Genomic DNA, 24,128 nt, shown 5'->3' with positions numbered 1-24,128 from the left:
TGTAGCTTATTACAAGACCAAACCATATAAAGAAAATCTGTCTGTTCCTTGTTCCCCGCATTTAGGGCACGTACAAGAAAAAGTGTTCTATAATCTACTCTATGAATTAAATCTATGAATAACATTCTACAGGGTGGGCCATTTATATGGATACACCTTAATAAAATGGGAATGGTTGGTGATATTAACTTCCTGTTTGTGGCACATTAGTATACTTGAGGGGGGAAACTTTTCAAGATGGGAGGTGACCATGGCGGCCATTTTGAAGTCGGCCATTTTGAATCCAACTTTTGTTTTTTCAATAGGAAGAGGGTCATGTGACACATCAAACTTATTGGGAATTTCACAAGAAAAACAATGATGTGCTTGGTTTTAACGTAACTTTATTCTTTCATGAGTTATTTATAAGTTTCTGACCACTTATAAAATGTGTTCAATGTGCTGCCCATTGTGTTGGATTGTCAATGCAACCCTCTTCTCCCACTCTTCACACACTGATAGCAACACCGCAGGAGAAATGCTAGCACAGGCTTCCAGTATCCGTATACACTGCTATATACTACTATATACACCGCAGGAGAAATGCTAGCACAGGCTTCCAGTATCTGTATACATTGCTATATACTACTATAAACACCGCAGGAGAAATGCTAGCACAGGCTTCCAGTATCCATATACACTGCTATATACTACTATATACACCGCAGGAGAAATGCTAGCACAGGCTTCCAGTATCCGTATACACTGCTATATACTACTATATACACCGCAGGAGAAATGCTAGCACAGGCTTCCAGTATCTGTATACATTGCCATATACTACTATAAACACCGCAGGAGAAATGCTAGCACAGGCTTCCAGTATCCATATACACTGCTATATACTACTATATACACCGCAGGAGAAATGCTAGCACAGGCTTCCAGTATCCATATACACTGCTATATACTACTATATACACCGCAGGAGAAATGCTAGCACAGGCTTCCAGTATCCGTATACACTGCTATATACTACTATATACACCGCAGGAGAAATGCTAGCACAGGCTTCCAGTATCCATGTACACTGCTATATACTACTATATACACCGCAGGAGAAATGCTAGCACAGGCTTCCAGTATCCGTATACACTGCTATATACTACTATATACACTGCAGGAGAAATGCTAGCACAGGCTTCCAGTATCCATGTACACTGCTATATACTACTATATACACCGCAGGAGAAATGCTAGCACAGGCTTCCAGTATCCGTATACACTGCTATATACTACTATATACACCGCAGGAGAAATGCTAGCACAGGCTTCCAGTATCCGTATACACTGCTATATACTACTATATACACCGCAGGAGAAATGCTAGCACAGGCTTCCAGTATCCGTAGTTTCAGGTGCTGCAGAATGGGCAAAACAAAAATTGGAACAGGACCCTCAGTTAACGCAGAAGATTTTGTTCAGTGATGAGGAAACTTTTATGTGAATGGTGAAGTTAACAAACAAAACCACCGCTATTGGTCTGACACTAACCCACATTGGATAGATCCCTCCAAGACTGTTGGAACACAAAAATTGATGGTATGGTGTGGTGCATGGGGTACAAAGATAGTGGGGCCATTCTTCATCAATGAAAACCTCAAGGCCACTGGATATGTGAAATTGCTACATGATGATGTGTTTCCCTCTTTATGCACTGAAGCTGCACGTTCCCTGAGTTTTTCCAGCAAGATGGTGACCACCACATTATGGGTGTCAGGTCCGAGCATTCCTAGATGAACAGTTTCCTGGAAAGTGGATTGTTCGTCGTGGGCCAGTTGAATGGCCCCCAAGGTCTCCCGATCTGACCCCCTTAGACTTTTATCTTTGGGGTCATCTGAAGGCAATTGTCTATGCTGTGAAGATTCGAGATGTGCAGCACCTGAAACTATGGATACTGGAAGCCTGTGCTAGCATTTCTCCTGCGGTGTATATAGTAGTATATAGCAGTGTATATGGATACTGGAAGCCTGTGCTAGCATTTCTCCTGCAGTGTATATAGTAGTATATAGCAGTGTATACGGATACTGGAAGCCTGTGCTAGCATTTCTCCTGCGGTGTATATAGTAGTAAATAGCAATGTATATGGATACTGGAAGCCTGTGCTAGCATTTCTCCTGCGGTGTTGCTATCAGTGTGTGAAGAGTGGGAGAAGAGGGTTGCATTGACAATCCAACACAATGGGCAGCACATTGAACACATTTTATAAGTGGTCAGAAATTTGTAAATAACTCATGAAAGAATAAAGTTACATTAAAACCAAGCACATCATTGTTTTTCTTGTGAAATTCCCAATAAGTTTGATGTGTCACATGACCCTCTTCCTATTGAAAAAAAAAAAACACTTGGATTTAAAATGGCCGCCATGGTCACCACCCATCTTGAAAAGTTTCCCCCCTCACATATACTAATGTGCCACAAACAGGAAGTTAATATCACCAACCATTCCCATTTTCTTAAGGTGTATCCATATAAATGGCCCACCCTGTACAGTGGTCTTCAACCTGCGGACCTCCAGATGTTGCAAAACTACGGCCAATGGCTGTCCGGGCATGCTGGGAGTTGTAGTTTTGCAACATCTGGAGGTCTGCAGGTTGAAGACTCCTGCTATAGTATATATTTAGGATCCTATTATAAATTACACATAATCTTATGATTCCTGATATCCTTTATAATCTAAACTTTCTGAATAGTGTTGTAAATTTCTCCATCCTTACTATGCATAAAACAAGGGTCTTTCATACGGTCAGGCCCAAGGCCTGATTATTAAAATCCTATATGTATGTGTATTATAATTATAACTGTGTGATGTATTATCCAAGCCATGGGTGAGAGGTCATTCAGACTGTGGGTTTGTGTATTGCATTTTATTGGGGGGTCTGGCTGTTTGTTTACATCTCCTTTGAAGTCACAGGCTCTTTTGAAGCACTCTGGTCCCATCATATAATCAACCAGATAAGAGGGCCAGGGACAGAGATGCCCCCCTGGTGGGATCAGAGGGGAGGGGGGAATGGAGTCTCCCTCCAAAAAGGCAGATATATAATATTTAACAATGCTAGACTCGGGGTGTTCAAGGCTGGGCTACAAGCTGACAAGACCATCCTAAGAACAGCTGGAACTCACTCTCATGGACTGATACCATCATGCTGTAAGAACTTCATCTTTTGTTTTCTGAACTTGCCTTGCCAAACTCTCGTTCATATTTTTGTACCTGTATGTCATTTGTTTCAGTTTTTTTATATAGTCAGCACTGTGATACCTTTTATCAGATTAAATGTTCAATTATCAGCTCTGGTCTTTGATCTCTAAATATATGAGCTCACCTTTCTGAAGGCAGCTCTGGTGGAAACACGTTTATCTAAGGGTTAATTTGGTGACTTGCTGGGACTAGTAGTGGATACCCAGAGGTCTGGCGGCTTTAACCCTTTCACCATCACACTCTCTCTAGCGTCTTGGCTGGACCGATAGGGTGTGATCGTGACAACTGGTGGCGGCGTCGGGATATATTTAGAGATTTTTAGTGCTTGCTGGATATTACCTGTAAGGAAATCTTAGCACTAAAAAAGAAATTGCATACAATTCCAAATACAATTCTAAATTCCAAATACAGAGCTCAGTGCTGGTTTAAAAGACATACAAAAAGAGTGCAAGACAGTTCTGTCCTCCCCATCTCTTGTTTTACCTCCTCTGTCTCATCTCGGAAATATGGAGGCATATCGCAAGCAGTCCAAGCCTGCACTGGAGCTAATGTGCAGAGAAAAGGACCTCCCTACTGCAGGAAAGAACAAGGAACAACTTCTTGGTGATCTTGTGGAGTATGATGCCCGTGCAGAAGAGCTGAGTGACATGAGACAAAGTCCTACAGCTGGAACTGCCATCCAGGACTGATATCTCCTGGGGAATACAACATTACTCCCCATCAGGCCTTGGACTCTTATATGCGGACTGCCTTATAACACCTTGGGGATGTGGATGCTAAATCTAATATGAAACTCCAACTGCTTCTCCAGTACCAAACTGCAGAGAGAGAGGCACGAGCGGCTGAGAGAGAGGCCCAGGCACGAGCCGCAGAGAGAGAGGCGGCAGAGAGAGCGGCCCAGCGGAGGCATGAACTGGAGGTTCTGAGGCTGAGAGGGGATGCTTCATCCACACGGAGTGATGTGCAGGATCAAGGAGACCACAAACCCCGCTTGGAACATTTCCCCATGTTGGAGAAAGATGGTGATCTGGATGTGTTCCTGAGGGGATTTGAAAAGGTTTGCCAGCAGTTCCATCTACCTAAGGAACAGTGGGGACGATATCTAACCCCATGGTTGCGAGGGAAAGATCTGGATGTGTTTGCTTCTCTTTCCTCTGAGAGTGACCAGGACTATGAGGCAATAAAATCTGCCCTGCTCAAAAGTTTTCATCTGACTCCAGAGACTTATCGGAAAAAGTTTCGGACTTTGCAACAAAGTGCCACAGAAAGCTGCACTCAACATGCAGGTCAGCTAAGGACTGCATTCAGGCAATGGACTGGAGGCCTACAAGTCACTACCTATGAGGCCCTGGAGGACTTGATGGTCCTGGATCAGTTTCTCCAATCACGAAGCTTTGAAGCCAGAGAGTGGATTTTGGACCGCAAGCCCAAGACAGCCATGGAAGCAGCAGAACTAGGAAATGACTTTGCCAACAACCGGGCGCCAGCAGCAAAGCGTGGATCTGCACAAGCCGGAGCAAGTACCTGGAGGGGAGCCACACAACCACAAAGCACCACCGGGTCAGCCGGGAAATTCTTGCCATCATTCCCAAAAGCAACAGGAGCCACATTGGGTCAGGGGGACACCCGCCGATGTTACAGATGCAACAATATTGGGCACCTGAGTGCCACTTGCCCCAACAAAAAGAATTCTCCACCAGTAGCTGGAGGACACACAGCCGTTCTTCTGGTGTCCGGAGCGGTGGAGAAAAGAGCGGATAACCTGCAGAGTGTAACTGTGGGTGACCGGGTGACAGTGGGTTTGCGAGATTCTGGAGCCTACTTTACCTTGGTGCGGCCTGAAGTGGTGGATACAGAGGACATCATCCTGGAAGAGCCATGGCCTTAAAAGGAATTGGAGGTGTGCGGCCTGCTGTGCCCATGGCCCGTGTGTACCTGGATTGGGGTACAGGCAAAGGTTTGCGGGAGGTGGGGGTCTCTGAGGACATCCCTGTTAATGTTCTGCTGGGGAATGATGCGAAATGTGGTAACTGGGAGGGAGTGACTGAACCTGTGACTGAACCAGTAATGTTTTCCAAAAGTGAAATGGGGTGTATTGTAAAATGTGGTGACAATGCATTGCCAATGCCAAAACCTAGTGGAGATGGGCTAGGGGGAGGGGTTGGTGTGCCCCTGGTGACATGTAAGGATGAGGGACCAGCAGTGAGTGATATGTTCCAATTCTGTGAGTCTAAGGAGGAGGAGGGAAGGAGTGATAGCCCTGTGTATGATGCCTGTATTGTTATGTCTGGAACTGAGGGGGAGGAAGGTAAACCCCAGGGAGGCATACCAATGGTGGCAGTGGTAACACGTCAGCAGCATGCCAGGGCTGCAGCTTTAAAAGGAAGGGAGGATGGTGATGCAAGGGGCAAGCTGTGTTACTTGCAAGCCACAGCAGAGGAAGGTGGAGATGCTAGTTCACCTGGGGGAAATGCGCTCCCTGATACCACGAGATGGGGGGAGGGAAATTAGCATTTACGGGAAGCTCTGCGCAGTGACCCTTCCCTTGAAGGGCTGAGACAACGTGCTGAACATACAGGTGTTGACACAGATGGGCATCGGGTATATTGGGAAAATGATATCTTGTACTGGGAGTCCCTTTCCAAAGTCATGTTAGGGGCCCAGGAGAGAGAGAAAGGCAGTTAGTGGTTCCTAGGCAGTACAGGAAAGAGCTGCTGAGGTTAGCCCATGAGACCCCCCCTGGCAGGACATTTGGGAGTGGCCAAGACAAAATCCAGGTTGGCACACAATTTCTATTGGCCAGGTATGGGTACTGCTGTTGCAAATTACTGTAGATCCTGTCATGTCTGCCAAAGGGTGGGTAAGTCTGGGGATGTAACTCGTGTTCCCCTAGTGCCCCTACCAGTCATATCTGTACCTTTTGAATGAGTGGCAGTGGATATTGTGGGGCCTCTGGCTATACCCAGCAGCACAGGGAAACAATTTATTCTTACTGTTGTAGATTATGCAACCAGGTACCCTGAGGCTGGTGCCTTATCCTCCGTCCGAGCAGATAAAGTGGCAGATGCTCTGATCAGTATTTTCTGCAGGGTAGGGTTCCCCAGAGAAATGCTCACTGATCAGGGCACACAGTTCATGTCCAATCTCATGCAAAGTCTCTGTAAGAAGGTGAATGTACAGCACTTTGTAGCAAGCCCATACCACCCCCCAAACAAATGGTCTCTGCGAGATGTTCAATGGGACCTTGAAACAAATGCTGAATACCTTTGTAGAATCAGAGGGCAGGGACCGGGAGAAGTATTTACCCCATCTGTTATTCGCTCACAGGGAGGTACTCCAAGAGTCTACAGGTTTCTCGCCCTTTGAATTATTGTATGGTCCCAAAGTGCGGGGACCCCTAGATTTAGTAAGAGGGGAATGGGAAGGGGGGGCTACATGCCCCTGAGACTTCTGTGGTGGAGTATGTTCTGAGATTCAGGGACAGGATGCAGGCATTGACTGGGCTGGTACAGGACAACCTCATAGCAGCACAGTCCAGGCAGAAGTACTGGTATGATCACAATGCAAGGGACCGGGTCTATGAAGTGGGACAGAAAGTAATGGTTCTGAACCCCATCAGGCAGAATAAGTTGCAGGCTGCCTGGGAGGGTCCCTTCCCCATTCTGCAGTGCCTAGAACCCACCACATATGTAGTTGCTCTTGATGAGAAAGGTCAGAGGCAGAGACAGTACCACATTAATATGCTAAAGGCATACTACGACCCTGAGGAGGTGGTACTCAGTGTATGCAGTGCACCAGAGGAAGGGCTGGGTAGTGATCCCCTACTGGACCTAGTGGAGGAAGCTAAGAGCCAGGGATCCCTTCAGGATGTGGTGATCAATCCACAGCTCTCAGAGGAAAGGAGGAGGCAGCTTAATCAGGTACTAGGCCGCTTCAGTGCCACCTTTACTGGGAAGCCAGGGCGAACTACTCTAGCCACCCATCATGTTGATAAGGGGGACCAGTTACCGCTAAGACAGGTAGCCTACCGGGTATCCCCAGAGGTAAAGTCCCATATACAAAAGGAGATTGAGGACATGTTGAAGTTAGGGGTAATTAAGAAGTCAAAAAAGCCCTTGGACCTCCCCAGTAGTTCTGGTGCCTAAAAATGACAAATCTACTAAGTTCTCTGTGGATTACAGAAGGTTAAATGCTGTCACTACCTTTGATGCATACCCTATGCCCAGAATAGATGAACTACTTGATCAGCTAGCAGGTTCCCAATATGTGACTATCATGGATTAAAGCCGAGGGTACTGGCAGATCCCTATGACCCCAGAGGCCCAGGAGCCGTCAGCGGTCAGCCTTTATCACTCCCTTTGGGTTGTTTGAGTGCTGTGTCATGCCTTTTGGGATGAAAAATGCCCCAGCCACTTTCCAACGACTGGTTGATCAGCTGCTAGAGGGCCACAGGGAAAACTCCGTGGCATACTTAGATGATATTGCCATATTCAGAAAGACCTGGGAGGAGCACCTGAGTAACCTGGGCAAGGTGGTAAAGCAAATAGCTGAGGCAGGGGTTACCCGAAAAGTGTCAAGTTGGCATGACAGAAGTGCAGTATCTAGGACATAGGGTAGGAGGAGGGTCCCTACGCCCTGAGCCCAGTAAGGTGGAGTCTATTATGGCCTGGCCAATTCCTAAGACCAAAAAACAGGTCATGTCCTTTTTAGGGACTGCAGGGTATTATCGTAGATTTGTCCCAGATTATAGTAAGATAGCAAAACCTCTCACAGACTTGACAAAAAAGAAGGTGTCCAAGCAAATTACCTGGACTGAGGATTGTGATAAGTCTTTCATTGCCCTCAAGACTGCATTGTCCAACTCTCCGGTCCTCCAGGCCCCTGATTTCAGTAGGAGGTTTGTGGTACAAACAGATGCTTCCAATTTTGGTCTGGGGGCTGTTCTTAGCCAAGTAAACTCCAATGGAGAAGAACACCCCATACTCTACCTTAGTAGGAAGCTATTGACTAGAGAAGTGGCCTATGCGGTCATAGAGAAGGAATGTCCAGCTGTGGTCTGGGCTTTGCAAAAATTACAGCCATACCTATACGGCAGGGATTTTACTGTCATAACTGATCACAACCCTCTACATTGGTTGGACAGAGTGTCAGGTAACAATGGCAAACTTTGAAAATGGCAGCAGCACACTTGGTCAACAAAATGGAGGCTCTCAGCGCACTTTTTGATCAAAACGTGTCCCCCCATCCACCACGCGGAGGTGGCCTCTTATCGGATGGGTCCCTAAACACTCACCTGCCTCAGGCTGGGTGAGATGTTGGATCCACTAACGATCCAAACCACCTCCTGTGAAAATAGGGGAGGGGATGCACGGCTACAGAGGGAGCCACTCCCCCCAAATTTTCACAGCAAAGAAAAAAATATGAAAATATAGCCAGCACCTAAACCCAATACACGGGTGCACGCTGCTGTGGCAAGTACAAAACATGTAAAAAAAGAAAATGGCAGCAGCACACATGGTCAACAAAATGGAGGCTCTCAGAGCACTTTTTGATCAAAACGTGTCCCCCCATCCACCACGCGGAGGTGGCCTCTTATCGGATGGGTCCCTAAACACTCACCTACCTCAGGCTGGGTGACATGTTGGATCCACTAACGATCCAAACCACCTCCTGTGAAAATAGGGGAGGGGATGCACGGCTACAGAGGGAGCCACTCCCCCCAAATTTGCACAGCAAAGAAAAAAAAATGAACATTTTTACATGTTTTGTACTTGCCACAGCAGCGTGCACCCGTGTATTGGGTTTAGGTGCTGGCTACATTTTCATTTCATTTTCATTCATTTATTTTTTCTTTGCTGAACAATGGCAAACTGCTTCGCTGGAGTCTTATCCTCCAACAATATAATTTCACTGTCCAACACAGAAAAGGAAGCCTGCATCAAAATGCAGATGGATTATCGCGTCAGGGAGAAATAGACGGTTAATGGAGACAGATCTATCAGCCTGGAGCGGCGAGATCTCTCTGTCTCCATCTTAAGGGGGAGGTGTCAGGCCCAAGGCCTGATTATTAAAATCCTATATGTGTATTATAATTATAACTGTGTGATGTATTATCCAAGCCAGGGGTGAGAGGTGATTCAGACTGTGTTTTGTGTATTGCATTTTATTGGGGGGTCTGGCTGTTTGTTTACATCTCCTTTGAAGTCACAGGTTCTTTTGAAGCAGCAGGATGTAAGGGACACTCTGGTCCTATCATATAACCAACCAGATAAGATGGCCAGGGACAGAGATGCCCCCCTGGTGGGATCAGAGGGGAGGGGGGAATGGAGTCTCCCTCCAAAAAGGCAGATATATAATATTTAACAATGCTAGACTCAAGGCTGTGCTACAAGTTGACAAGACCATCCTAACAACAGCTGGAACCCACTCTCATGGACTGATACCATCATGCTGTAAGAACTTCATCTTTTGTTTTCTGAACTTGCCTTGCCAAACTTTTGTTCATATTTTTGTAACTGTATGTCATTTGTTTCTGTATTTTTATATAGTCAGCACTGTGATACCTTTTATCAGATTAAATGTTTAATTAATCAGCTCTGGTCTTTGATCTCTAAATATATGAGCTCACCTTTCAAGGCAGCTCTGGTGGAAACACGTTTATCTAAGGGTTAATTTGGTGACTTGCTGGGACTAGTAGTGGATACCCAGAGGTCTGGCGGCTTTAACCCTTGCACCATCACACTCTCTCTAGCGTCTTGGCTGGACCGATAGGGTGTGATCGTGACACATACCCTTTACCCTTCCTTTACATTTTCTTCAAACGCTTAAATTTACGTATGTCTTATTTCAGCCTTAGGGTATGTTCACACTACGTAATTCCCAAGGAATTCCATGAACGGAATTACGCGCTGAGAACATAAATATCAGTGTGAATGGGTTTCCGCAAGACCCGTTCACACTGCAGAATTTCAGCGGCGAACAATTCTGTCACGGAAATTGTTCCGCGCAAAGAAAGAACATGTTCATTCTTTGCGCGGAAGTACGCGAACACTGCATAGCCTTCAATGATGCCGCGCGGTCCTACTGCCGCTTGCGGAATTCTACTCCGCTTGCGGAATTCTGCAAGCGGAGATTCCGTTCACAATCCGTAGTGTGAACATACCCTTAGCATGTAACTACAGTAAAAGTCCATCCAGTTTAGTCTATTAAAGTGGTACTCTGCCCCTAGATATATTGGGGGAGATTTATCAAAACCAGTGCAGAGGAAAAGTTGACCAGTTGCCCATAGCAACCAATCACATTTCTTCTTTCATTTTTGACAAGGCCTCTGCAAAATGAAAGAAGTGATCTGATTGGTTGCTATGAGCAACTCAGCAACTTTTCCTCTGCACAGGTTTTGATAAATCCCCCCCATTATCCCCTATCCAAAGGATAGGTGACAAGATGTCTGATCACTGGGGATCCAGCTGCTGGGACCCCCCGCGAGCGTTCATAACACTTACCTTACGCCACGCCCCCTCCATTGACGTCTATGGGAGAGGGTGTGACGGATGTGTACTAATTATCGCTTTTATGTGTAGTTATCAACAGTCTGATATGCATAGCCAGGGGTTCGCAATGCTCCGGGGACGCCACGCCTATTCCCTTTATGCCAGTTTAGGGACTGCTGTGTGATTGACATTCAGGTCCTTGCGCATGCACCCTCTATCTGTTCTACATGTGCGCGGTGAGTTCTCTGAGCAAGTGCTCGCTCCCTAAGCCTCCCGGCTTGCAGTACACATGTAGAACAGACGGAGGGTGCATGCACAGGACCTGTGTGTCACTCACACAGTGGTCCCAAGGGTAACAATATTGATTTGGACCAAATTTGCACAAACCTCTCCAGCTGTTGCAAAACTGCAACTCTCAGCATGGTCTGACATACTGTGCATGCTGAGGGTTGTAGTTTTGCCACAGCTGGAGGCACACTGGTGAGGAAACACCGAGATAGGTAATAGACAAACTCAGTGCTTCCCCACCAGTGTGCCTCCAGCTGTTACAAAACTACAACTCCCAGCATGCACAGTCTGTAGGTTACCTAGCCGAATAGGCATAGGTAGCCCTGACTGTGGGGACGAAAGGGTTAAGAAGCAGGAAGTAAACAGCAACCCTCCCACTCCAGCACCTTGGGGAGGGGTTTCCAAGGGGTGTACGCCCAGGGGTATTTACTGGGTGTCCTGCAAGCAGCTCTCCCTCTTGTGTTCCAGCATCCAAGGTGAGAGCATCCCCTGTGATGGCTGACGAGCAGTTTTGGTGTGGGTTCCGGGAGCGGGTGCTGGCTGATGCTTCACTTATCCCCCGCATTTTAGCGGAGCTCGGGGACGCTGCTGCGATGCGTGCCCCGGCTCCTGTTAGCTCCCCTATTGCAGCCCCTGTTAATTTACTGTCGGCTCCGGCGGCGGCCCCGCGGGGCCGACGTACTTCTAGACAGAGGCGTCCCCCCTCCAGGCTTAGCCCCAGTCCCCCTCACCTTCCTAGCGGCGCCCGGCGTGCTGGGGAGACCGCGCGCACGGCACCGGGATCTCGGGCCTTCGCTGCCAGCATTGGTCCGGCGAGGTGTCGGGCGGTAGCTCCGCCCCTTCCGGTTTCGGCTCCCGGCACTTCCCGGCGCGCTGTCTCGGCTGCAGCTAGGGCTGAACGTAGCTCCTCAGTGTTAGATCAGGTAATGGGCGCACAGGCCTCTCATAACTCGCAGGCATCCTCATCAGCTGATGAGGTGCCTGGTACCCCCCCTGTTTTCCAGGGTCCCAGTGTGATTCCAATAGCAGGCAGCAGCTCTACTAGTCTCCCTGCAAATGCCCCTTTGCTGCCTGCTGCAATAGATTCCATGGATGTGGGTAGTGAGCCTTTATTTGAAGATGCTGTAGAGGTGGTGGGGGTGGGGCAGGGTTTGCTTCCTCCTATCTCTCAGGCTACATTTTTAACCCCTGCACTGCAGCCACATGGTGCCCCCAGCTCCTTGCATAACCCCCACCCCTCCTCCCCCCCCTCCCCCTGTGGTTGCTGCTGCACAATTGCCGGCGCCTATAGTCAGCCAGCCACCGCGTGACCGTGATGGTTGTGGGTCTGTGAGTCGGTCCCGTGGGCGTCGGTCCCGATCGTCCTCCCGGGGTTCTGGCCGATCGCGCAGGAGCAGAACTGCTGTGTCGCATCATGGGTGTAGGAGACATTGTCGCCGGGAGTCCAGGAACAGGGACAGGTCCCGCAGGTCCCGTTCATCCCGCTGGCGTTCGCCCTCCTCCTCGGGGGAGAGTTCTTGGAGTTCCGTTAGCCCGGACAGGAGGTCTCGTAGGCGTTCGGGCAGGCGACACAAGTCCAAGCCTGCTCGGAGGTCTTCGAATGGAGCTGACCGACCTGGGGCTGTAGATACACCTGCACCCGTGGAGCGTGTGGACCCTGCTCCGGTTCCTCAGTGTGGACCTTCATCTTCTCCGACTGTTGTTCCTGCGCAGACGGGTGAGTTCAACTTTGCTGGGGTTTGGGGTGATGCGGGTTCTGATCTTTTGCCTACTCTTAAAGCGGTTTTGGCCAGGTTGGAGGGTTCACAGGCTAGTCCGGCTCCCGTGGTTAGGAAGGTTTCCCCGGTACGGGCTGGGGTACATAAGGAGTCATTCTTTTGTGGTGTCAGTCCCCTAGGATCACATGTTGAGTTGGCTGTGAAAGAGAAGATTTGGGGGAACCAGTATGTTGATGTCTGGTCGTTGGTGTCGGTGGATCAGCACACCATTGATAAGGAGCGCAGGCCTCAGCCTGAAAAGTCTTTTCCAGCTAGGCCAAAAGTAGCTAAGACTATGGGTAATTGGGTTCAGGCTTTTGCTGTTTTGGGTTGTATAATGGGTGAAAAGCATCCTGAACGTTGTTCGGAGCTTTTTATTTATATGGACTCGGTATATAATGCCTACAAGTCTCATGGGGGTTCGGCCTGGTGGCGTTATGACGAAGAATTTCGTCGTCGCCTGGCTTTGGCGCCTGAGGTTGGTTGGGGAGTTAAGGCAACTGATGTTTGGTTGCGCTTGATGATGGCCCAGAAGGGAACCCCCTTTCAGTCTGGGGCCGCTGGCCCAGCGGGGACACCAGGGTCAGTGGCCGTGCGGCGTCCCGGCGCATGCTGGCTATTTAATGAAGGACACTGCAAGTTTCTTAACCTGTGCAAATACAAGCACGAATGCTCTGCTTGCGGAGGTGGCCACGCTGCAACGCGTTGTCCACGGGCCCCGAAGCTCCCGGGGCGTCCCGCAGCTGCTGGTGAGGGGAAGGACGCCGGTGAACGTGTCCGCGATGTCCCCGTGGTTAGAGCAGTACCCCAATAGGGAGTGCGCCCGAGTTTTGAGGGATGGTTTTTCTAAGGGGTTTTTTATCCCCTTTGTTTTGGGTTCCGATGTTGGGGAGTACCCTGACAATCTAAAATCAGCCAGGGAATGCCCGGATGTGTTGAGGGAAAAAATTGGAAAGGAGGTGGCCCTGGGGCGCTTTATGGGCCCGTACCGCCACCCTCCGCTGGCTATGTTTAGAGTTTCCCCGTTGGGTGTGGTGCCTAAAAAGGAGGCTGGAAAATTCCGACTTATCCATCATTTGTCCTACCCGAAGGGTACATCTGTAAATGAAGGGATTCCGAAGGAGGATTCCTCGGTTTCCTACGTGTCTTTTGACAGGGCAGTGGCGCTAGTGCGGGGAGCGGGGCCTGCGGCCTTAATGGCGAAGTCCGATATTGAATCGGCTTTTCGCTTGCTCCCTGTACATCCGGAGTGTTTTCATTTGTTGGGTTGTCGTATGGATGGTGATTTCTATTATGATGTTTGTTTGCCCATGGGTTGTTCTATCTCATGTCACTATTTCGAAATGTTTAGTACGTTTTTGGAGTGGGTAGTACGTTTTGAGACGGGCTGTTCATCGGTGATTCACTATTTGGACGACTTTTTGTTTGTTGCCCCTGCGGGTTCCCCCAAATGTGGTTTTCTGTTAAGTACTTTTCGTTTTTTGATGCAGCGTTTTGGTGTTCCGCTGTCTGCGGACAAGACGGAAGGTCCGGCCACGGTAATGTCCTTTTTGGGTATTGAGATTGATTCGGTGGCTATGGTTTTTCGTTTGCCTTCTGCTAAGTTGGAGATTATGTTACAATGGGTTGAATGTTTTTGTGAGGCGAAGAAAGTTACTCTTCGGCAGATGCAGGTGCTCTTGGGGCACTTGGTTTTTGCCTGTCGGGTAATGCCGATGGGCAGAGTTTTTTCTAGACGTTTATCTTTGGCGACCAGGGGAGTTGCCCTCCCTGGTCACCGGATCCGTATCTCTCGGTGCCTGAGGTCTGATTTGTTGGTGTGGCGGGAGTTCCTGCGGTGTTACAATGGCCATACCTGTTGGCAGGCGGAGGAGGTCTGCAGCGGTGAACTGCAGCTTTTCACGGATGCTGCAGGGTCGGTTGGTTTTGGAGCCTTTTTTGCTGGTGAGTGGTGCGCGGAGGCGTGGCCGCCGGATTGGGAAGAGAGGGGTTGGTGCCGGAACTTGGCGTTATTGGAACTTTTTCCTATCATTGTGGCTGTTGAGCTGTGGGGTGGTCGTTTTAGTAATCAAAGGGTTTGCTTTTGGACGGACAACGCGAGTGTGGTGCATTGCATTAATGGCTTGTCTTCCTCTTCTCTTCCTGTCTTGTCGCTTTTACGTCACTTGGTTCTTCGTTGTTTGGAATTTAATATTTGGTTCCGGGCGCGGCATGTCCCGGGTGTTGATAATGTTATTGCTGATTCTTTGTCTCGATTTCAGTTCCAGGACTTCAGGAGGTTGTGCCCGACGGCAGAGCTGGAGGGTCGACCGTGCCCGCCTTTGGTCTGGGGCCTAGTGACAGGAGATTGATGCCACTGCTGGAATCGTCGATGGCGGTCTCTACGTGGTCAGGACATGGTAAGGCGTGGAAGGAGTGGTGTCTTTTGGTGTATGGGCGAAATGTATCTGGGTGTTCTGATTCGAGATTGGAGGTAACTGTGGACTACTTATTGTCATTGCGCGCTTTACAATTTTCTGCTTTAGTGGCGCGGCGCAGGCTGGCGGGGGTTAGTTTTTATTTTCGCTTGCTGGGATGGGAAGATGTTACAAAACGTTTTTTGATTCAGCAATCACTGAAGGGATGGCAGCGTACTCATGTCCGCAAGGAACAGCGGCGCCCGGTTTCTTATCCTTTGCTTGTCTCGCTAGTACAGGCCTCGGTCAGTTGCTGTTGTTCCCCTTTTGAATCTGCCTTCTACTCCGCTGCTTTTTGTGTTGCGTTTTTTGGTGCTCTACGGGTTGGGGAGCTGGTTCCTTCCTCTAAGCAGGGTTCTGGTGGTTTGCGTTTTGAGGATGTGGTTTGCTCCAACGGTGTTTTGCAGCTACGTATTCGATGGTCAAAAACCGATCAGGCGGGAACGGGAGCTTGGATTCGCCTTCAGTCGGTTGATGGCCCGGCCTGCCCGGTGCGGGCTGTCTCCGCCTATTTGTTGATTCGTGTTTCTGGCAGACAATTTTTCTCTCATGCTGATGGTTCGGCTTTATCCCGTTTTCAATTTCAGTCGCTGTTCAAGCGGTGTCTGCAATACGCGGGGGCTCCCCCTTCCGAATTCGGAACGCATTCCTTTCGGATTGGGGCGGCTACGGAGGCGTCCAGGGCAGGATTGTCCGTGTCTGATATTCAGCGTATTGGGCGTTGGCGCTCGGATTGCTATGCTGGTTATGTGCGCCCTGAATTGTTGCTTTAACCTGTTTTTCCTTTTAGATCCTCCGGTTGCTACGGTTGTGCTCTTGGGCCACTCCTATGTTCATCGGGCGGCACAGCGAGCGGCCTGCCGTCCTGGAGGGAGATCGTTGGGTTTCCATCAAGTCGATGCCCAATGGAGGGGGATTCCAGGTATGAGATGGCCTCAAGTGCTCTCGGAGACGGTGGACCTGTCCGGTAGGCTGAGATCGGGAGTTGTTTTGGTTGTCCACGCGGGTGGCAACGACCTATGTTTCACTAGGGTCCCCGAGTTGATAACCATTATGAAAGCAGATGTGGAACGGCTCGGGTTTTTTTTCTCCGAAATGGTTCTGGTGTGGTCGGAGATTGTTCCGCGGGTCAAATGGCAGGGTGCCAGGGATGCAGAGGCGATTGAGCGGTCCCGCCGTTTAGTTAATTCCAGGATGGCGAGGTTTGTTCGGTCTAAGGGCGGTGTGGTGGTTAGGCACAGGGAGCTTGAAGGGGATAATAGGAGGTTTATGATCAGCGATGGTGTCCACCTCAACGATATTGGGCTGGACATCTTCCTTTCTGGTCTTCAAGATGGCGTTGAACAGGCCCTTTTTGTATTGAGTGGGGGTCGGAGCTCCGTGTAGGAGTACACGGGCTCCTTCTGTGGCGTAAAGGAAGATTATTTTGGGGAGTTTTGAGGTGCCGAAGGCAGCACATGCACGCTGTGGAGACAGTGGGGCATACTGCTTCGGCTGAAGCAGTACTTCGGCAATAAGAGTTGTGTATTTCATGGTTACTGCTATGCAGTGTTATATTTATTTAACAGAGTTACATATATTTAAATAAATGAGCTGTGACCACCACCCAGCCCACTTAAAAGGTTCATGAGTGTCAGTGTTTTATTTCAGAGTGGGAGAAGTTAGATTTAAGATCTGTTTAAAAGGTGTGTCCGTACAGTCTGTCAGTGCATGCTGGGAGTTGTAGTTTTTCAACAGCTGGAGGCACACTGGTGGGGAAACACAAAGTTAGGTTCTGTTACCTAACTCTGTGTTTCCTCACCAGTGTGCCTCCAGCTGTGGCAAAATTACAACTCCCAGCAGGCATTGACAGACCGTGCATGCTGGGAGATGTAGTTCTGCAACAGCTGGAGGTATGCAACTACAACTCCCAGCATGCCGAGACAGCAGTTTGCTGTTCCTGCATGCTGGAAGTTGTAGTTTTGCAAGATCTGAAGGTCCACAGTTTAGAGACCACTGCACAGTGATCTCCAAACTGTGGCCCTCCAGATGTTGCAAAACTACAAATCCCAGCATGCCCACACAGCCAATTGCTGTCTGGGCATGCTGGGACTTGTAGTTTTGCAAGATCTTAAGGGCCACAGCTTAGAGACTCTAAACTGTGGTCCTTCAGGCCACGCCGCTGAAGTTCTGTGCCGCCGTCGCCATTACATCAGGATCGCCACCGCCGCCGGATGACGTCATCGCCGCTGCCTGGACTTGGATCGTTTGAGCTCCACCGTTCCCCCGCTCTTCCTGGACACCCGTGGATGGGCAGAGCAGGGGAACTGAACTTTAACACCCCCCCTTCTGCGATTGGTCGATCGCTTCTGACCGATCAATCGCAGGGATAGGAGGGGTGGCACCCCTGCCACCTCACTCCTATCCCTTCAGGGGGACCGGAGCTGTGTCGGACAGCCCCGATCCCCCTTATTTTCCAGGTCACCGGAGACCCATATGACCAGGAATCGCCGCAAAACCTTAAGGATCGGAGATGCAGGGCATATGAATATGCCCTGCGTCTCCAAGAGGTTAAGCATACTAATTTGTGTAAAAAAAAAGTTAAACTTTTTTAAAGTAGTAAAATAAAACAAATCCTATATAAATTGGATACTGTTGCAATTGTATTGATCTACATAAAAAAAACATTATGTATAATTTTGACCGAAAAGTGCACTGCGTAGAAATGGAAGCCCCCAAAATTTGCAAAATGATTGTTTATTTTTTTTATTTTTTTTATTTCGCCCACAAATAATATTTTTTTTGTTTTATGGTAGATTTGATGGTAAATTGAGTGAAGTAATTACAAAATACAATTGGGGACACAAAAAAACAGCAAGCCCTTATATGGGTCTGTTGGTGGGAAATTGAAAGCGATATGGCTATTAAAAGGAGAGGAGGAAAAAAACGAAAGTGCAAAAATTCTAAATCCCTGCATCCTTGAGGGCTTTAGTCATTTCGTGAACACCTTATCAGTAATCTTTGTTTCCTACAACCCCTTTCCCTGACTACCACCCTTGGACCTCATGCTGTCAGTAGTCCCCCTTCCTAAGATTTACTGAAGACTGTGTTATATGTCTTAAAGAGAATTTGTGCCAAAACATCATCTGGAGACTGTGCGGCGGATGTTTTTCTTTCCCAGGAATTCACGTTCTCTCATACAATGGTGAAGACCCAGTTTCATAATGATTGGACTTCATTTTCATTTTGCTTTCTATCTTTGGTATTGTCGGACTGTAAGCTGGTTTGTAGTTCCAGTATGAGCTGTTTGTACAGGATATATGACCCAGAGGCTAAGGCTTTATACTTACATCTTTGCTCCCTAATATATAAAAATTTGGAAAACGGGACATTTTAGGTCACAAATGAAAAGCCTGAAGACCCAAACATAACTAGACATGTTAGAGTTAATACAAAGATGGTGGCACTTACCTTATGGAAACCAACTTGGCAGTCCAGAGCCAACGAAGGGCAATATCTTAATGGAGTTGTGTGTTCTCTAGGTTTACACGGCTTTCTCCAAGTACTCCTGTTTTCTTCCACTTGTTGAAGTGTCTTGACTATCTGAGTACCAATAGGGAACGGGACTAAATAAGTTGGTGTTGTATAAAAACAAAATAAAAACAGATACCTCCTATTATTTACACTTTTTACAGCACCACTAAACTTACCAAAATATCAACGAACCACTGGGGCTGTTTTTTCGCAGATGATGACGGATGTTCCATAGGGAACAGGAGGATATCTTTAGACCAGGCATAGGCAACCTTCGGCACTGCAGATGTTCTGGACTACATCTCCCATGATGCTCTTTCAGCCAAAATGCTGCCAAAGCATCAGGGGAGATGTAGTCCAAAACATCTGCAGTGCCGATGGTAGCCTATACCTGCTTTAGACTATTAAAGGGTTTGTCTAAGATTAGACAAAAATGCTTCCACATCTGTCCATTATGTCCAGCATTGCATCCCATCTCATCTCTATGGAAGAAAGAGGGATTAAAGGGGCACTCCAGTTATGAAAAAATATCCCCTAGCCAAAGGATATTTCCAGCCGTTAGTCCCTCCTGCGATCCCCAGAACGGGGCCTGTGTCTTACCACTGTGCGCTCTGCCCCCCCACCCCCAACCTTCCCAGACTAACTGGTCTCGGCAGTGATGGCCTGTTTAGCCTATCACTGTACCGCAGGGGCGGATCCAGAGTCGAGTCTCGGGAGGGGCACTATTAGAGTATTTTGTGTTGGCAGACAGAAAATAAGATGTTGCTTACGGAACTTACAATATTATTAAATGTATCATACAGTCCTAACCTTGTTTAAGACTCTTAGGCCATGTTCACATGTCAGAATAATTATCAAATATACCAATTGCCACAGAATGGGAAAGTGCTAAAGAAGTTGTTACCATTTAAAACTACAGCTTCCAGTATGACCTAAGTAGTGGTAAGGGGATGCTGGGAGTTGTTGTTTCACCCATCATAACTGCAGAACTTCTTCAGTGACTACAGCTCTGATGGGACACACACAGGAGGATACAGAATGACATCAGTGACTACAGGTGACATCTTCTCTATAGTCTTTCCTTATCTAATTCAGATGTACTTACCACCGGGACTTGTTTCAGCTAAATGTTCTCCCTGCAGAACTTGATGCCCAGACGTCTCCTCACTATGTCAGCGGATTCTGATCCTCTATATGAAAACAATAATTATTATAATACTGCCAAACACTGTATTCTTCGAATATAATACTGGCACATACCTTCTGAATATAATTCTGACACACTGTACCTCCTGAATATACAACACACTGTACCCTCTGAATATAATACCGCCACACACCGTATCCTCTGAATATAATACTATCATACACCGTACCCTCTGAATATAATACTACCACACACTGAGCCATCTAAATATAATACTACCACACACTGTGCCCTCTGAATATAACACTACCACACACTGTGCCCTCTAAATTTAATACTAACAAACACTGCACTCTCTGAATATAATACTACCACACACTGCACTCTCTGAATATAATACTACCACACTGTGCCCTCTAAATGTAATACTACCACACACTGCACTCTCTGAATAGAATACTACCACACACTGCACTCTCTGAATATAATACTACCACACACTGTGCCCTCTAAATTTAATACTACCACACACTGCACTCTCTGAATAGAATACAACCACACACTGTACCCTCTGTATATAATACTACCAAACACTGCACTCTCTGAATATAATACTACCACACACTGCACTCTCTGAATATACTACCACACACTGTGCCCTCTAAATTTAATACTACCACACACTGCACTCTCTGAATAGAATACTACCACACACTGTACTCTCTGTATATAATACTACCACACACTGCACTCTCTGAATATAATACTACCACACACAGTACCCTCTAAATTTAATACTACCACACACTGCACTCTCTGAATATAACTTGCTGTGCAGTGAACCCTCTGAATAAAATACCCAAATGTATTGTGGCCCATAAATGTACCACCCCAGAAATTCCGCATAATCTACAATATACTTCTGAAATGCAAAACACTCTGTGCCTTTACATATAGTAATAATGCCCCATCTTGTGCCCCTACATATAATAATTATGACCCGTCCTGTTCCCCCCACATAATAATGCCCTGTGCCCCTAACATATATTGCCCCCTGTGCTGTGCCCTTCACATATAATTCCCCGTTCTTTGCCCCTCACATATAATGCCCCCATCATGCGTCCCTCACATATAATGCCCCCTGTGCTGTGCCCCTCACATATAATGCACCCGTGCTGTGCCCCTCACATATAATGCCCCCCATGCTGTGCCCCTCACATATAATGCTCCTGTCATATGCCCACACATATAATGCCCCCTGTGCTGTGCCCTTCACATATAATGCCCCCGTTCTTTGCCCCTCACATATAATGCCCCCATCATGCACCCCTCCCATATAATGCCCCGTGCTGTGCCCTTCACACATAATGCCCCCGTTCTTTGCCCCTCACATATAATGCCCTCATCATGCGCCCCTCACATATAATGCCCCCTGTCCTGTCCAGTCAGGGGGCATTATATGTGAGGGGCACAGCACAGGGGGCATTATATGTTTGGGGCACATGACAGAAGCATTATATGTGAGGGGCACAGGACAGGGGGCATTATATGTGAGGGGCGCATGATGGCGCATTATATATGAGGGGCACAGGATGGGGGCATTATATATGAGGGGCGCATGATGGGGGCATTATTTGTGTGGGGCACAGCACAGGGGGCATTATATGTGTGGGGCACAGCACAGGGGGCATTATATGTGTGGGGCACAGCACAGGGGGCATTATGTGTGGGGCACAGCACAGGGGGCATTATATGATATAATGCCCCCTGTGCTGTGCCCCACACATATAATGCCCCCTGTGCTGTGCCCCTCACATATAATGCCCCCTGTGCTGTGCCCACACATATAAATTATATGTGTGAGGGGCACAGCACAGGGGGCATTATATGTGTGGGGCACAGCACAGGGGGTATTATATGTGTGGGGCACAGCACAGGGGGCAATATATCATATAATGCCCCCTGTGCTGTGCCCCACACATATAATGCCCCCTGTGATGTGCCCCCCACACATATAATTTATATGTGTGGGCACAGCACAGGGGGCATTATATGTGAGGGGCACAGCACAGGGGCCCCCCCCTGTCATGTGCTCTTAACATATAGTGCCCCCAATGCTTTGCCCTGCAGCACCTCACATTAAAAATTCCCCTTTCTCTCCCCCCCCTAAGTTTTTTAATCCCCCTCCCCCTCCGATACAGTGCCCTTAACAGTGGCACATATTCCAAATCCCAAATCCCCTGGGCCCTGAGCATACTCTTCTTACTTACTGTATTGCTGGCTGCGGGGACGGGATTTCCGGGCGCCGGCGCGATGATGTGACGTCATCGCGCCGGCCTGCAGAGGATCGCGTCCCCGCAGCTCACACGCTGTGTACTCACAGCGTGTGAGACTGCCTAGGTTAGTGAATGGTTGAGCGGAAGCTTACAGCTTCGGCTCCACCATTCTAGGGGGCGGGGGACAGCAATCTGGGGGGGGGGGGCAATTGCCCCGTTGCCCCCCCCCTGGATCCGCCACTGCTGTACCGACACTGCTGCACCGGTGATTGACTGGGTGGCCTGTCGCTGCCAAGTCCAGTCAGTCTCGGAAGGTGGGAGCCAAGGTTTGCAGCAGTAAAAGAAAGGCCCCATTCTGGAGATCTTGGGGGGGGGCAGTGGTCAGAGACCCCATAAACAGACACTTATATCCTTTTCTGAAGATAGGGAATACACTTTTCATAAACGGAGTACCCCTATAAGGGTGGGTTCACACTACGCTTGTAGTGTACGGTTGCTGGGTCCGGTTGGGAGGGGCAAAAACCGGCCGCTCCCATATCCCAGCCGGATTTTTGCCCCGTATACGGTTTTCTGACCGGACCTAAAACCGTGTCACAAAAGTCAGAAAACCGTATACGGGGAAAAATGAGACAACCGGAGTCAGCGTTTGACTCCAGTCGGCTCATTGAAATGAATGGGGTTCGGGCCGGATCCGGCTGGGATACGGGGGCGTCCGGTTTTCGCCCCTCCCAACCGGATCCAGCAACCGTATACAAACGTAGTGTGAACCCATAAGCTTTATGACCACACACAACCTGCAGAAGGATGTGGCTCTGTTTTTGGAAGACAGCAGTCATGTTGCTGGATAACAGTTTCCTTGAAGGTTAAATGTACTGTTAGTTAGTAGCAAGAACATAAATCTCATTTTAAAGTGTTTACTTGATAACTATTGAGTTAGGACAGAAACACAATGATGCTTCCCTTATCTGGATATATATTCTTAGCAAAAACCAGGAAGACATAAACAGTGTCTTCATTTGCCTGACATCTTCAGTGGCACTGAGCCATCTTAAAGAAGGGTTGAGGAGGCAGCTACAGACTTATAATGAGATCTGCAGAACAGTCTGTGAGATGTGACAACTATGAATGGCGACCATAGAGATGTACTATTCACAGTATGCAGCAGATGTCATGTAAAGATGATGCAATGGATTAAGGAATGTCACCTAGATTTGTTTTTCTTACAGATTAAAACCAATACTGAAACATTTTGTTTTTACTATTCTGTTCCGTTTTTTTTAGGGTGTATTTACAGAGCGCATCCGTAGCGTATTTAATGCTGCGGATACGCTGTCGGCGCACACAGAGTTATGGCAGAGCGAACTCTCTGCTGCTGCTGCCATAGCTCTGTGTGTCTGCTCTTCACTGGCGGCGGGAAATCCGCAGATACGAGCAGACACACACAGAGCTACAGCAGCAGGTAGATTGCTCTGCTGTAACTCTGTGTGTGCCAGCAGAGCATCCGTGGCGTCAAATACGCTGCAAATGTGCTCCCGTGTGAATACACCCTAATTGTAAAAAATTTTTATATACTGGACAGCAGAGCTCCACAGCAATACAATGCATATTAAAAAAACAAATGTTTGAAATGCTATTAAAGAAGATGTCGAGCAAAAAAATGTATCCCCTACCCCAGCAGTCAGACCCCCCGCGATCTCCCATACGGGACCCGGCTCTGCTCAAGGAAATGACGTTTCGCACCCAGCAAGTCAGCTTGTTGAAACACGTCCCCTTCATTCATCCCTATGGGAGAGGGGGAGACACAGCGTTCAAGTGTTTCCACCGCTCCCATACAGATGAATGGAGGGGCCGAACCGAGGCCCCGTACAGGAGATTGTTGGGGTCCCAGCGGTCAGACCCTCTGCGATCAGACACTTTTCCCCTATCCTGCGCATAGGGGATACATTTTTTTTTATATATTTTT

At 48.2% G+C, this 24,128-nt stretch overlaps 2 protein-coding genes across 5 annotated transcripts in view; one reads left to right on the top strand and one right to left on the bottom strand.

Moving 5' to 3' along the window:
- GJD3 (gap junction protein delta 3) overlaps positions 1–22,190 on the bottom strand; it is a 52,110-nt gene extending 29,920 nt beyond the window's left edge. For 3 of the 4 annotated variants that reach the window (XM_056548547.1, XM_056548549.1, XM_056548550.1), the window contains exons 1-3: positions 22,160–22,190; positions 19,848–19,932; positions 18,680–18,811 (exon numbers count right to left, since the gene is read on the bottom strand). The gene's annotated coding sequence lies outside the window, so the exon portion shown is untranslated. Of the gene's footprint in view, positions 1–10,740; positions 10,786–18,679; positions 18,812–19,847; positions 19,933–22,159 lie in introns of those variants that run through there. The other variant, XM_056548548.1, reaches the window with a different exon arrangement.
- Positions 12,220–16,157, top strand: LOC130296282 (uncharacterized). Its single transcript, XM_056547674.1, has 4 exons — positions 12,220–12,733; positions 15,035–15,172; positions 15,817–15,920; positions 16,020–16,157. Exons 1-4 carry the CDS (start codon positions 12,220–12,222, stop codon positions 16,155–16,157), a joined length of 894 nt encoding a protein of 297 aa, XP_056403649.1.
- Positions 22,191–24,128: the final 1,938 nt, after the last annotated feature.

This window comes from Hyla sarda, chromosome 12 (genome assembly GCF_029499605.1).
Source record: "Hyla sarda isolate aHylSar1 chromosome 12, aHylSar1.hap1, whole genome shotgun sequence".
Taxonomy (NCBI): Eukaryota; Metazoa; Chordata; class Amphibia; order Anura; family Hylidae; genus Hyla; species Hyla sarda.
Note: the sequence above shows the minus strand (reverse complement) of the source record. Positions and strands in the feature narration are given on the sequence as shown.